This window comes from Medicago sativa, chromosome 8 (genome assembly GCF_051527215.1).
Source record: "Medicago sativa cultivar Bolivia chromosome 8, Bolivia_mono, whole genome shotgun sequence".
Lineage (NCBI taxonomy): Eukaryota > Viridiplantae > Streptophyta > Magnoliopsida > Fabales > Fabaceae > Medicago > Medicago sativa.
This window is the reverse complement of record NC_140756.1, coordinates 5,206,341-5,221,483: the sequence shown is the minus strand read 5'-3', so window position 1 is coordinate 5,221,483 and position 15,143 is coordinate 5,206,341. Positions and strand designations below refer to the sequence as shown.

Genomic DNA, 15,143 nt, shown 5'->3' with positions numbered 1-15,143 from the left:
GTAGGAAAAGATGTTTGGTCTTAGCGTCAAAGGTAACTAGCAAAGGAGGAGGAGGGAGGTGAGTGAGTATTGTGGGTTGTCGTAAAATATTTTTTTGCAGGAGTAAGTGGATAACAAATGGGATTGGCAGCTAAACCCTAATAAAGGATAAATAGTTTGCGGGGTATACAATATGTTGACGAATGTTGATGAGCTGTCTCGGTATAAATTCACAAACATATTAGGGTAAAAGGCAGCTCCCTTAAAGGTGACATTGTTTGGTTGATGGATGTTACAAAACAAGATTCCTACTGAAGATAACTTGCAACAACGATGAGCATTAGTGCTAAATAATATTATTTGTCTGGGTTGGTGTGATTAAGGAGATTATTAATAATTTTTTTCTTATTTGTCCGTTCTAAAGTGGTGAACTTTTTTGTTTTATGTTTTGTTCTTGCTTCTCAAGTTGTTGTACTTTGATACTTTAATGTCGTTTCCAAGCACGTCTTGAGCTGGTTTTGACACTTTGCCAATTTAATATATTTTATTTTAGTGTTTTTGAAAGAAAAAAAAAATTATAGCTCGTAATCTTTTGTTTTCATTTTGCCACACTGCAAAAAAAAAATAAAAATGGAGTTCTATCTTTAATTGACTCGGGTGGAATTCATCGAGTTGGAGGACAAGGAGGTGGACAGCTTTTTGTCATTCAACTATCTTTTGAAAGGGAACAAAAAACACCTGATATTTCGTCTCTTGATTTACACAAATCGTAATCCCTCATAACATGTCAAAAAATTTAGGTCAAAAATTGTGATTGGGTTCGAATTCTGACTCCTTCATTTATGTGTGTCAGTTTTTGATGATTATACTTTGATTTCGTCTATCCAAAGGAATAAAAAATCTAAATATTTATAATAAAAATAAAAAAAAAATTAAAAGAAAAACCGAAATACACCACAAAATACACCAAATATACTGTGAACACAAAAAGGAACACAAACTGTACTTGCGAAAATCCTCAAAATTGGTTTTGTGTGTTCCATTCTATCCGACCAAATTCAAAACATGCAAACTTCATCATTCTCTCTCACCAAAACCTTCCTCCACACACTCTCTTCAACCCACAATCCCTTTTCCTTTCTATCTCTCTCCCCAACCCTCCCAAAACCATCTTCCACAACAAGAATCATCACAGCCCAGAAACCCAATCACAACAACAATGGAAGTATAAGAGTGAAAGGAAACAAGGAGAATGTGTGGAGTGTTGATAATGAACTTGCTAAGAAAGAGAAGAAGGGAAGAGGGAGAAGTAAGAAGCTGGTTAAGAGGAATAAGGGTAAGAAGAGTGGTAGAGTTGTTGTTACTGGTGCTATGTTGATGGAAGTTGAAACTGTTCTTCAGACTCAGGTAATGTTTTTTTTTTTCATCTGGGTTTGTTTTAAATTTGTAGAATTTATGTAAAGTTTTTGTCTTTTGCTTTGGGATGAGAATTAACTAGGGTTAAATTGATTAGGGTTTAATGTTAGTAGTTTTTTTAATGAAAGTTGAACCTTTTTTTTATGAAATTGTGTTTAAATTTGTGAATTGAATGTGAATGCACATGAATGCTAATATTGTGCTGTATACACAGCCGGTGTAAATATTTTTTAACACTAGTAATCAATCATAACAGTTAGATTATTAAAAATATTTGATTTTAATCGTAGTTATTTCTGAGTTTCATGTATGATTGGTTATGATGTTTTTTGAATGGCTGATTGATTGCGATGTATTGACAGTGTAAAACTTTTACAGCGTATGCATCATAATTAGGAATAGGTAGGTAGTGTATAACTCTGAACATGGAATCATGAAGAATTCTTGGTGTCATACTGATATTCCCATGCCTTCTGAGTGAGCCTACTGGTTTAAGGTGGTGGATATTGTGCTAGTGGATAATCATTGCCTCATTGGTCATTTGTTTTCATGGATTAGGATAGCGACTAGGGATTGCTTTCTCTACTCTTACTTTGTACTCGTACATTTGTTTTACTTTGTCCAAAGACAGCAACCTTTTATGGAATAGTTAGTTGAAGATGTTGAAATTGATAAAATTGGTTTAAAATAAATGTATAGTGTGGTTGGGTTTATAGAAAGTTTATTTCAAATGGCTCCGATTGTGTAAGTAATGGAACACAAACAATGCCATGGACAGATTATTACCGATGAATGGTGGCCTAAAACATATATAAGCTGATCTGAGAAATGAATTGAGTTTATTGTGTTGGAACCTGAACTTTGTTTAACTGAGTGGAAGTTAGTGTGTCTCTCCAGAAACTTCTCCATTCAAATTTTATTTGAAGATCTTGACTGAGAGTCTATGTACAGAAGTTTGGACTCTTGCTTTTGAAAGTAATTTAGTGTTGTTAAATAGCGCCACTATAGCGTGAATGGAATTTGAACAAGTCCTTATTGTTCCGCAATAAGCTATTTAGAACTAAATGTTGTCAAATAGCAGCTGTAGCGACGCTATAGCACTGTTGCGTAGTACTGTAGCGGAATTTGAAGAAACCATTAATTTCCATAGTTTACGATTGACAACACTGAAGTAAATGATGCATATAAGACTTCTGTAGTTTCTTCCGTTTTCCAAACTTACTCGTTGGAATTAAGAATTGTGAAAATAATTAAAAAAATCCATCCATTATTTTTGTGGATAACATTCAACTTCAAGTACGGCATTACCAAAATTCATTTGGGTATTTGTTAGAAATGAACTCTGCCCCTTCTTTTTGTTTTATTTCTACTTGTTTTGTATGTATTTGTTACTGATACCTGCACTAAACTGTAGAAAATGATTAGTTCAAATTGCGACGAACATTATACTGATTTGAGTGGACACTCTTTCAGGAACCAGTAATAAAACCAGCATGGAACACATTTGCTAGCAGTCTCAGTGGAATTTGGAAAGGTGTAGGTGCTGTTTTTTCTCCAATCACTGCTGAAATGGAGCCAATGGAAATAAGTGTCAAGAATGAAAACCTTTACGACTGCTATACTCTTTCCCGTATAGAGGCAGTGCCGTCGCATTCGGATGAACGTACATCTCAAATCCAAAGGAAGGTTAATTGGGTGACTTTGAATCCTTATGGTGAAATGCCGCAACAAGTTGAAGACAATGGCATAGCTAAGAATGGTTCCGGTGATCTTAAAGCTCCTATAGCCGGGCTGCGAAAATCCAGTGAAAAAATAACAAATCGTGTTTTGCCTACATTTGAATCCTTTGACTTCAAGAAAAGTGATGTGATGGAAGAAGATGTCATGGGCTGTGAACCTGGCCTTGTTTACTTTGAAGTAAGTATATGCTATAAGTTTTTCCTAATGTATTTATTTTGTAGCTTTTTGTTAGTGACTGAAGAATTGGATTGAAAAAAAAAAGAATAATTTTATTGAATGAATTGAAGAGAGAGAGCATTTGTTTAGTATTCAAGTGACCAGCATAAACTACCGTTGATTGTTTCTTTCTCTTTTTTTCCTTTTATCATTTGTAAATAACTACATTTGATAAATTGCAGGATGGATCTTATTCTAGGGGCCCTATGGATATTTCAGTGGGTGCAGATGATGATTCAAAGTACTATATCACACCAACTTTCAAGTTTGAACAAGTAAGTCGTCGCATGCTACTTACAGAATCTTAGATTTGTTGATCCTTCCCTATGAAACGATGACACAGACTTGATACTAACTCGTTGATACCGGTAATATAAACATATTTGTTGGTGTTGGACCTCGGACACGGATCCTTCTGTGGTGTCAGTAGCAACATAGACCATGCATTTGTTATTTTAAAACATCCCCCTCCCCAGTTTTCTCCCGCATGCCATAAAATTAAAATTTGCTTCTACGGAACAAATGAAAATCGATTGGCTGTGCACTAGAAATTTCCAGTTTAGATAAAAGTACTCACTATAAAATTTATGTTTTCTGTTGGTCTTAAAACTAAGCTCATTAAAATTTGAATTCCTTGTTCAAGCATGGAATTTGTAACACACAAGAGAAGATATGTTAGATTAATGTTTCGCTTTCATCAATAAGAGTTGCAATACTTTTTCTTTCATTTTGCAACTTCTCTTTTTCCAGTGTTTGGTTAAAGGCTGCCACAAAAGGATCCGCATTGTCCATACTATAGAATTCATAAATGGCGGTTCAGAAATACAGATAATGAGAGTTGCTGTGTATGAAGAGGAATGGGCCAGTCCTACTTGTGTTGATGACATGAGGTATTTGTGCCTTATTTACATTTTGTGCTAAATTTGCTACTATGAAGAACTTATTTACATTTTTATAAACTCAATAATACCTTCAAGTATTTATTGCAGAGAGAAAAATATGTAGAATGAAATGATAAATAGTGAAGGGTATTATAGAAAAGAAAACAAATAATTTTATCAAAAGTAACAAAGCCTATTGATTTTCTTGCTATGTGTAAATAACTTTAAAACGATAACTAAAAAGAGATAGAGAGAATAGCTAACATAGTACTAAATGTAGTATGGCATGGACCTTTGGTGTGTGCATGTTCTTATTGCTTCTTTTATTACACTTCATCAATTCCTTTACTGTGGTATTTTCCTTCATCATCTTAGTGTCATTCCTAATAATTAACAATAAGATATTAAGACGTCTTTTGATTCACCTAGTATGAAAAGATTTACGTTTTTCTTCTATTTTCGTTCCTCCATTGATTTCAATAAAGTTATTGTTGCTTTGTACATTTAAAACAGTGATATGGACTTTGATTTAAAGCCATTTTCTCAAAGAAAAAGAACCAATCCATCAGAGTTGACAGGGTCATGGAAAGTCTTTGAAATCAGCGCTACTCCGGTCTATGGGGAGGAGACTAAAGCGGAAGAAGAAGGCAATACCGCTCCGTATGTCTACCTTTGTACAGAAACTCTGAAGAAGAGGAGCTCGCCGGATAGTGCCAACTACTTTGGCGAGGAGGAGAGGCTTGACATGCAGGATATGACCATTCTATGGCTTCCGGGAGGTGTGACATGTTATGTTGATATCAATAAGGATGGTATTCTATGCATCGGAGTTGGCTGGTACTCTGATGAAGGAATCAACCTTGTGATGGAAAGAGATTATGGGTTGGATGGAAAACTTAAAGATGTGAGATGGAAATCAGAGATGAAGAGAAGGTGGTCTAATCCACCTAATGTATAAATTATGTGGATTAACAGCATGTAAATTGTTTAGTATGATCGTTATTACAAAGAGTATTCAATATTATACGTAATTCACAAGTACATTGAAGTTCAAAAGTTAATGCATGTAAAAAAGATTATTGCCATTATCATTTTGATCATTTTTTGCTGATGCTTTATTGCAAAGACTTAGCTATGGTATTTGGATACTGAATTGCAATAGTTTGGATTGAGTCCAGTATGATACTTAGGTTGATTTGTAATGTTTTGGCATTTACTGGTTATGCAATGCACCTAGGTGGTCGCAGCTTGTAAGTGATGATGACAACCATAAAAGTAACCATAATAACGGAATTTACATTAGAGAACAGGAAAGTATTGAAGGTTTACTTGTTATTCAAATGAAGGCGGTGAGTAAATTGATTGCCAAGTAACCATTCAGAACCTTACGATTTCTATTTTTATGTAATTTTAAAATCTGTAATTTAGAATATTTTATTGGCTTTCAAGTTTCAACCTTCTACACCTCAAAAAAAAAAATGTTTCAACCATCTAAGGAAAAAGTAACTTAATAATTATTCATTTTACGGATGTTAATAAATCTGCACCACGAATACTTGCTCTTCAATTTGCAATGAGTACATAAAAATACATAGATGTCTCAACTACATGTTAGTTAAAAATATGGAGGGGTATTCAATTGTATTTGTACTTGTGGATATCCATACTCACTCGTTAATAAAATAATAAAATTACAAAAATACATTATAAATTAAATACACATGTTATTTTGGAGAATATAATGCTATTTTTAAAGAGATAAAAATTCTACACAATTAAAATGTTTTTTTTTTTACCTTCGGATACTGGAATATCCACTAAATACCTGCATTGCAAACATTTGTGCAACTATGAAAATCACGTATCATTTGAATTCAACAGGACTAGTAGCAGACGAGTACTATCCATGCCATGGATACCAGTTGACATATACTTAATGAAGAAAGGAGGATGGGAAGGTTTTAATTGTAACAAGGGTGCGTATGTATTAGGACCCGTAATTTTTAGTTTCCTTTTCGATTTGTGATGCCAACATCAGCCACCTACCTGAGTACATTCAGTTATATACTGTTTCATTTTTTTCCACCAGTGTTCTAAAATTCCAGGTTTATTAATCAAGTCTAATAATCTGATCCATAAAAAAATGGTCAGGTTTGTGATTGGTGTGGATGGTATACAAGAGAAGTTGCAACTAGCTGAAATCACAGGTTATGGTGGTCCTGCAAGTTCTTAAAAAAAATAAAAATTTTGAAGAAAATGTTCTAAAAAAAATGTTGAGTTCTAAACTAACCACAGTTTACATTATGTGCCAGTTTCTCTGCAATTAGTCGTATATACATCTATCAATGTATGGAAACACTATTTTTTGTAGACCCTCTTCAGGTCAAACAGTATTGTAACACAACACCTACAGTTCATGAAACTGATATCAGACTGCTCTTGAATCTGCTGCAGTTTCTAAGCCAAGACCTCGTTGAAGCATCCTTGTCTTTCTCATGATCTCATTACACGAGGCAAAAAACTCATGCCTGAGAACATCTTCAACACTAATCCTATTCCTTGGGTTTACTGTTAGGCACTTCTCTATTAAATCAAACAATGATTTCGGGACTTTATCAACAAACTCTGGTCTCTTTGTGTGCAACTTGCACCAGGTTTCTATGTCATATGATTGCAAGTATCGGTCATCAAATAACTCCTGTAATCCAAAGGAGGCAAACATTAGCTTCATTTACCTTGTTCAGAAATAAGAGCTGCTTTTTGTATATTTCTACATCTTATTGAATTCAGAGCCACAACAATTAAAATCATAATTTCTATTGTTGATTGCAAATGGGAGAAAAACTAAGATCAAATCAAATTTGAGCAAGCAACCGCCATCTTCAAACAATAATAGAATCAACCAAGGGACCATCTTTTTCTAGTAAACTAGTGAACTTATTGAAAAAATTCAAGTCTCACATTGATTAGAGATAAAGTCTAGTCAATTCTCACTTCGCAGGTTAATTTTGTGATTATGAGCTGGACTTAAAACTTAAAATGGTTATCCAAGGGATGTATTGTGAAAAATCCAGAACACTAGTAAAAGAATTCAACAGTGCTTGAAATCTCAAAAACAAAACGTAATCATTTATAAATAATTTTGAGTGAAACTTAATAAAATAATACAACAACCAAGCATTATCCCACTAAGTGGGGTCAACTACATGGATCAAATTACGCCATAATGTTCTATCATAAACCATATTTGGAACCATATTTGAGTGAAACTTAATAAAATAATAAAGAACGTTTTAATTCACTCAAGGATATTTTCATTTCCATTTTTTCATGCTATTTAATTATAGGTTCTCAAATAAGGATTAATATTGTAACCAAAAAAAGTAATAAGGATTAATAGGAATGACCAGAGTTGCCAAAAAAAAAAAAAAGGAATTTACCACTGGAAAGGATGTTTCACGGTCATGCAGCTTGGCCACCTCCCAAAGCTCTTCACTGCCCCGCAATTTGGCAATTTCTTTTAAACTCCTGCACCAAAACATAGTCAGCACGGAAAGGCAAAAGAAGATAAAAACACAAATAATCTGAAGTTGATTTTTACTGTTCTGGTTCGCCAGGGAAAGAAGTTTTCCCAATCAGCATGTATAGTAGAGTGACTCCAGCCGACCAAATATCAACCTTAGGGCCCTGAAACTGAGATCTGAACAAAACCTAAAGAAAAAATGAAACCGTGAATTAAAATTATTGAAAAATAAAGACATCCATTAATTGTAGGAAGGTGATTTTGCATCTGTGAAATAAACTTTAAACGATACATTTTGAAGGTATGATGTGATATCCAGCTCAATAATGAACACACAGGTTTCAGCAGTGTTTTTCTTTGAATGACAATAAAGGAAGCCGCCAAAGACCAATTTATAGAAAGATAATACTTTCCTATCATTTGTAATATTTCAAATTTTGAAAAATAAGAATTTTAAATACTATGTAGATCACCAGTTTAGCTTTTATGAAGTTTTCACATCATGAATGCTGTATACAAGACCAATAAATTAAATATTTGACCATACAATGAATATCCCCTTTCTTCCCTGCCCAAGATGAAGGTCAGTTAAAACTTGGAAAACAAAACGCCCAAAAAAGGGGGGAAACAATATACCAGGTCAGTTATCTGGAAATATTAATTACTAGTTGACTGTACAGATTGTGTTTTGATTGGAAAGGGTATCTTGTGATACTCAAACTCTCATAGATAAGTCCAACCAGTCAGCAGGAAACTACAATTTGAAACCCCCACCTGAACCATATCTAAAATAATGGATAGAGTAACCCACTACAATCACGAAACTAACTTATTATATGATTGTAGTAAACCATAGATAGATAAATAGCTAACTTATTCATATATTGATTTCTTTTTCGGCACGGAAGTCCTATATTTGCAACCTCCACAGCACTGTAGAATTTCCAATGGTTATGTTGGATGCTTTTCTACAAGCATCTAAAATTGCACACTTCCTATGTCAGTATTCAGTACTAAATTTTTGATGCGGTCAAAAAATAGATAATATTTGGATCAACAAGATATAGTATCTACAATTGCAAGAAAAAATGCAAGTGAATAGAAGTAAGCGCAAGAATTTACCTCCGGGGCACGGAAACCCTTTGTTCCAACACATGGACCCTCTCTTTTATGTTTTCCGTCCCCTGAATAACACAATAGCAGTTAGTAAGGTACAATCTTAAAGGTAGCAATACCACTCTTCAGAATTCAGAAGCTTTGAATTTAGAATCACACCTTTGCTTCTTAATAACCCCAAAGCAACCGTAGATGAATGTATAGGCATTGGCGTAAGATAAAGCGTCCTGCCATCTACCTTGCCTGAAGGAGCAGTAACCCTTTTCCTCTGAGAAGAAGGACTTTTCATTGAACTATTGTTTGCACATTGCATAGAATTCTGCACGAGGCTGATAAGCTCCTTTCTTCCTTTGAAAGGTATGGGTTCTCGGAGCCTATCGGCAGAAGCAGTCTTAGTGCTAGTAACATCTCTGGCAGAGGTTATACCCGAGCCATCTGCTCCTTGTGCTCTACGTAAATTCGCAACAGCCTTATCGGGACAATTTTTCAGATGACCAGCATCCGCTTTTGCCTTCATATGCTTACGAATTTCATAATATTTCCTACGATCTGCCAGATCTGGCAATTCCCTTTTATTGGATGTTAGAGCCTTGATTCCTCCAAGATTCTTGTCTTGGACCACAGGGGAAGAACCAGACGGGAGAGGAATATTACTGGATGCATCAAGCCTTGGTTTTGATTTACCTGAGTAAATGAACAAATTAACTGATGAAACTAGGCAAATTATATAATGAATTTATGATGACCGCATTGAGGAGTGTTATGGACACTCTCTTTCTAACACTCGCTTTCTTATTTGGTGAGACCCATGTGGGTCTCACACTTTGGAAATGGATTTCACATAAAGTGGTGAGACCCACATGGGTTTCACCCAATAAGAGATGGAGTGTTAGGGAGTTTTAGAAAGAGAGTGTTCCTAGCATTTCTCTAAACGCATTTCATAAAACTTAGCAAAGTGAACTAAGGATTGATTGAATGATGCATGTAAAAGCAAGCAAAATGTGTTTCTTTTTTTCTGGGAGGATATTAGGCTTATTGCCTGAGATTAATATACAACTAAGTAGCCAAATAGGTTAGAATTATGAGGCTTACTTCCGATGTTGTACTTCTGCTTCAAATCCTGAAAAGAAATACAACAATACACCAGATTATATTTGGAAATAATCACAATCAAAACTTATTTAAGAAACAAGAGAAGCAACCTAACCATGGCAAGGTTGAAGTCGATAAGGTAGCCTTTCTTTAGCTTTCGAGAGAAAAGGAAGTTTCCAGGTTTAACATCTCTGTGAACAACTCCCTACATATAAGAGTTTGAACTTCTCAAACAATTGTGTATGTTATCTTGAAGTCAAAGTAACAGAGAATAAGCAAAGGGAAAATTACCTCTTTGTGCAAGCACGCAAGTGCCTTGAACATGCAAAACCCATACCACTGAAGCTCACATATATCAATTTCTTTTTTCAAAACCTACACATTGTGGTATTTTCATTACAAACTACATTACAGTAAAGAATGGCCAAAAGGTAAATCCATTTCCCACAAATATCAATTTTTTTTCCAGAAACTAAAAATTGAGAAGCTAAAATTAGCTTCATCATAGATGAACTCGAGAGAAAGGATGGGGTCTTATGAGCAAATCAGCTTAATATTAAAAGAGGTTGAAAGGTGAAAGTTCTGAAACCAAAAACAGTTATTTTTTCACACGAAGGAAAATTTAAATTACAGACAATTTCAACAGTTACCTCAGGTCTCTCATGCTCAACATGTTCTAAAACAAAGCAGTCACTGTTGCCACTTTTGAAAGAACCTTCAAACTTTATAATACAGTTTTTACCCCTGAATCATGAAAAGTTAAAGGACAATAGGCAGCATGCATCGTAGTTAAAAAAAAATATAGGATCATATGTCAATACTTACCCAAAACGCTCAAGCATATTCCGCTCATTATTTACATGGTTTTTATGAGCATTGCTATGAGGACCTGTCAAATTACATGTACAAATTGTAGCATCAAGATCAGCTTTTTAAAATCAATTACACCGAAATGTTGTCAATTGCAGATAATAGAAAATAGTGGTTTGTTCATATCATGCTATGCAACAGTGCTATACTGTCGCTATAGCCTCTATTTCACAATCTATTGTACTAAATAGCGTATCAAGGAACAATAGCAATTTGTTCAAATTCTGCTACGAAATAGCGGTATAGCGCCGCTATAGCCACTATTTAACAACACTGTTACAAACGAAGAATTGTTTCCAGTTTTATATTTTAAGTAGGAAAAAGGATGCAAGTAACTGGATTCTTGATTACAAATAAGCAGTTTCGTTTTCCAATAGAGTACAAATAAAGGACCCTTGACCCTATTCCTTTCCGTTTTCTTCGCATAACACTTCAGGAACAGTAGATACATGTTTAACATAAAAGATAGGCGTTACTTACATTTTATAGCAAGTCTTTTTCCATCAGTTGTTCTATGAGCACGGTAAACAATGCCATAACCACCTAAAGAAATATCAACGCAATTTTAGTAGGGATTTGTTGTATCAGTTTGGAACTTGATGAAAAACAAAGTTCTAATATTAATACCTGAACCTTCTTCTTCCTCTATTATAAAAGATTCAAAAGATGGAAATGTTTTTTTCTCTACCTGATTCAACAAAATAACCAAAATGGATAACATCACATGTATAATACATCTCAGGCAGATAGCCAAAATGATTTACAGAACATTATAAGTTATATCGAATCAAATCTGTTAACAGAAAGAACTCACCTTAGAAGTCATGAAGTTATCTTCTGTCGCGTTTTCTTTACGACTTTGTTTTATTTTGTTTTTTGAAATAATACTCTGATCATGACCTTGATCAATTTTTTTTGGAACATTATCAGATTTGTTACACGCTAGTGACTCAGTTAGATTTTGAGTCTTTGAGTGTAGATCATGTTTCTGTCCATCCTTCAACATGCGAGAAGATTTCAGAAGCTGCTTTGGATTTGAAGAGGGCTGAGCTACTTTATTGTTAGACTGGGTCACCATGTTCTGATCCTTACCTTCATCACCTTCAATAATGTTCTGATCATTACTTTGATCAATTTTTTTTGGAACATTATCAAATTTGTTACAGGCTAGTGACTCGGTTAGAATTTGAGGCTTAGAGTGTAGATCATTTTTCTGTCCCCCCTTCAATGTGCGAGAAGGTTTCAGAAGCTGCTTTGGATTTGAAGAGGACTGAGCTATTTTATTTGTAGACCGGGTCACCATTTTTCTCACTGTCTTGTTTGTATCCAAATCTAATACATGCATGCCCTTTTTCAATTCCAAAACTTTTGTTGGCTCTTCTCCACATACTACAGGATTCACCCTCAGAGCAACATCTTCCATCTCTTCATTTTTGTCATAGTTAATCATTCCTTCCTTCAAACCTCTTTCCTCTTTATATTTTTCAATAGATTCTCTTATTATACCCTTTTCCAATTCCAAAACATCTGTCGGATCTTCTCCGCATGCTACAGGATCGACCCTTTGAGCAACATCTTCCATCTCTCTATCATTCTCATAATTAACCAATCCTTCCTTTGGACCTCTTTTCTCTTCTTTATTTATTTCATTAGATTCTAGTAGTGAATCTCTGCAAGTATTATTTCGACAAACCTTTTCACCATCCACAGTAGGGGTTATGTTTTGTTCAGGATATTCATTCCCAAATGAGTCAAAGCAATCCATTTTGTCCTCTGATCCAATACCAACAACATCATCATTACACAAAGATTGATCTTGGACACTAGTTGGTGGAGCAAGATTAGCAAAGGGATTATGTCCCACGAATCTATCTAGACCCTCGAGCTTCCTCGAGTCACTTTCACTAATGAAGAAACTCTCATTGGCTTTGATAAGAGAGCCAGATATCTCTCCTTTGACCATGCTTGTTATGCCGTCATTATCAGCTTCCCTGTATTTTAAATTCGGTTCTGAACAACCTGAACATTCTCCAATTGAATCAATACGTATAGGAATCATATAATTCCCACCATTTACAATCCGAGACTCAAATTTCATTGCACAGAAATTTCTTCTCATAACAGCCTCTGCAGTAGTATCAGCAAAACTCTGCAAGCAAAAGAAAATATTCAAAACTTGACACCAAATTCAGCATGAAATACAACAATTGACAAATAAAAGACATAGCATATAACTGCTACCAAGCTTTTGAAGAAAAATAAAAGAGATCAAATTACACTACAAGAAATTGATATTTACAAACAATGATGAGTCTAACTAAATGGTTGCATTTTTTTTATCATTCTAAATGCCAAAATAATGATAACAATACTAAATCAAGTGAACCTTACTGTCACTGTAACATATCAAAGGTAGTGCACAACCCAATCAAACAGTGTTATGAATCGTGGTGCACAAAAAACAGCGGTTTGTTCAAATTCTGCTATACTGCAATGCTATAGTCCTACACTATAGCCATTATCTGACAACACTTTGGACTAAATCGCATACCAATAACAGTTGGTTACCCTATAGAGTCACTGTAAGTCTGTAGTTGCTAGTTGACAACTCTGCAATCGAGTTCATTAACATTCAAAATTAACACCAAAATCCTATGATTCTACGTGCATAATACACAAAATATTAACCTACAAAATCTAAAATTATCAACAAAAAAAAATCTAGAAGTGAAATCAAGTGAACATTACTGTCACTGTCAGTATCAAAGGTAATACACGTTTCAACTTTCAATGCACAAAATATTTAACTCAACACACTATAAAAATTACGACAAAAACAAAGAACGAAATCAAGTTCATAAACGTTCAAATTAACACCAAAACAGTGTGATTCCACTACAAAATATGTACCTAAACACTATTAAAATTATTAAAAAAAAAACTAGAACGAAATCAAGTTCATAAAAGTTAAAATTAACACCGAAAGAGTGAATAAGTAAGAATACCTTAACGAAAATTTCTGGAACTTTATCACCAATTGCAAGCCGTTTCGGATCTCTTCCACCTGTTTCACCAAAATCTCAAATCAATAAACCACCAAAACACACACAAAATTAACATATAATAACACAATTAGATAAACAAAACTGAAAATTCGTGTTACCTTGAGTGATTGAGCAAATTGACTTGCGTTTACGGGAGTGAAACGGAGTTGAATTTTGGAACTGAAATGAGAAAAACCTAGCCATGGCGAAAGCAGCTTCAACGGAAGGAGTTAGAAATCCGTTACTGTTAACGGAGAGAGGAGAATCAGGAAGTGAAGCAACGTAACGGACGAAATCCGGCGAAGCGTTGAAGAAGCGGCAACGAAGGGAAAGATACTCCGCGTCGACGGGATGACCGATCTGGAGGAGGAGAGAGAGGAGGTGCCAGGATTGGTCTTCGAGGAGTGGAGTTGGATCGGCGAGTTGCGGTGGTGGTTCCGGCGGAGACATTTTGGATCGGCGGTGTGAGGGGAGAGAGAGAGAAAGAGAAGTGTGGAAATGGGAAGAGGATGAGAGAGAAAGTGAAAAGGAGTAGGAGCGGAGCGGGAATTGTTTGATGTGTTTGTTTTCCCGCTTCTCTCAATCCCTTCTTCTAGAAACTAGAAGTGAGATTTCATGCTACTATAACTATTATACTCCCTCCATATATGTAACCACCATTTGCCTCTAATAAAAGTGGTTACATATAGGGTTTATTTGGAATATCAAAGAAAGTGAAAGGAAAGATAGTAAGAGGAAAGATTGTGTAAAGAATGAAAGAGAGTAGAAAGTGAATGGAAAGTGAGATGATTATTTAACCGTTTGGTATGAAAGAAAGTGGAAAGAAAGTTAAAGGAAAGATAGATCTAAGTTTAATAAAATGACATAATTATCCTTACATTAAAAATTGATATTATATTATATAGAGTAACATATATTAATTAATAAATAAATAATAACCCCTAAAAAAACAAATAATAAAATAACGGTACTATTATTGCATGATATTAGTATTTAGTAGTAATAAAAATTTAATGCGTGAATCAAGTCACAGGTGAGAAAAAAAAAGCACATGTCATTGAATTCTTTTTATTCAAATAATGGTAATATTGTAATTTTACAATTTTGGAACCTATGCCCAAGCTTTCTTCGCTGCATTGAGGGGGAAAGTTTTATAACGTGGACCCCACCAAACTGACACTTTCTTTCCACATTGACAAAGCAACCAAACAATGGAAGCACGTTTTTCGATAAACTTTCTTTCCTCTATTCTTTCTTTCCTTCTTG

General features: G+C 34.6%; 2 protein-coding genes across 2 annotated transcripts; one reads left to right on the top strand and one right to left on the bottom strand.

Moving 5' to 3' along the window:
* The first annotated feature begins 976 nt into the window (after nucleotides 1-976).
* On the top strand, nucleotides 977-5,343 carry LOC146896359 (dihydroorotate dehydrogenase (DUF3598)). The gene is made up of 5 exons (XM_085732258.1): nucleotides 977-1,386; nucleotides 2,869-3,312; nucleotides 3,534-3,626; nucleotides 4,102-4,241; nucleotides 4,746-5,343. Exons 1-5 carry the CDS (start codon nucleotides 1,045-1,047, stop codon nucleotides 5,188-5,190), a joined length of 1,464 nt encoding a protein of 487 aa, XP_085588384.1. The 5' UTR covers nucleotides 977-1,044; the 3' UTR covers nucleotides 5,191-5,343.
* A 1,081-nt stretch (nucleotides 5,344-6,424) lies between these two features.
* LOC146896358 (Protein kinase superfamily protein) lies at nucleotides 6,425-14,478 on the bottom strand. Its single transcript, XM_085732257.1, has 15 exons — nucleotides 13,997-14,478; nucleotides 13,839-13,897; nucleotides 11,648-12,982; nucleotides 11,461-11,521; nucleotides 11,314-11,376; nucleotides 10,789-10,852; nucleotides 10,614-10,707; nucleotides 10,255-10,338; nucleotides 10,079-10,168; nucleotides 9,964-9,991; nucleotides 9,031-9,555; nucleotides 8,878-8,939; nucleotides 7,834-7,943; nucleotides 7,673-7,760; nucleotides 6,425-6,930 (listed from the first exon to the last, which is right to left on the bottom strand). Exons 1-15 carry the CDS (start codon nucleotides 14,325-14,327, stop codon nucleotides 6,661-6,663), a joined length of 3,264 nt encoding a protein of 1,087 aa, XP_085588383.1. The 5' UTR covers nucleotides 14,328-14,478; the 3' UTR covers nucleotides 6,425-6,660.
* Between the last annotated feature and the right edge of the window lie 665 nt (nucleotides 14,479-15,143).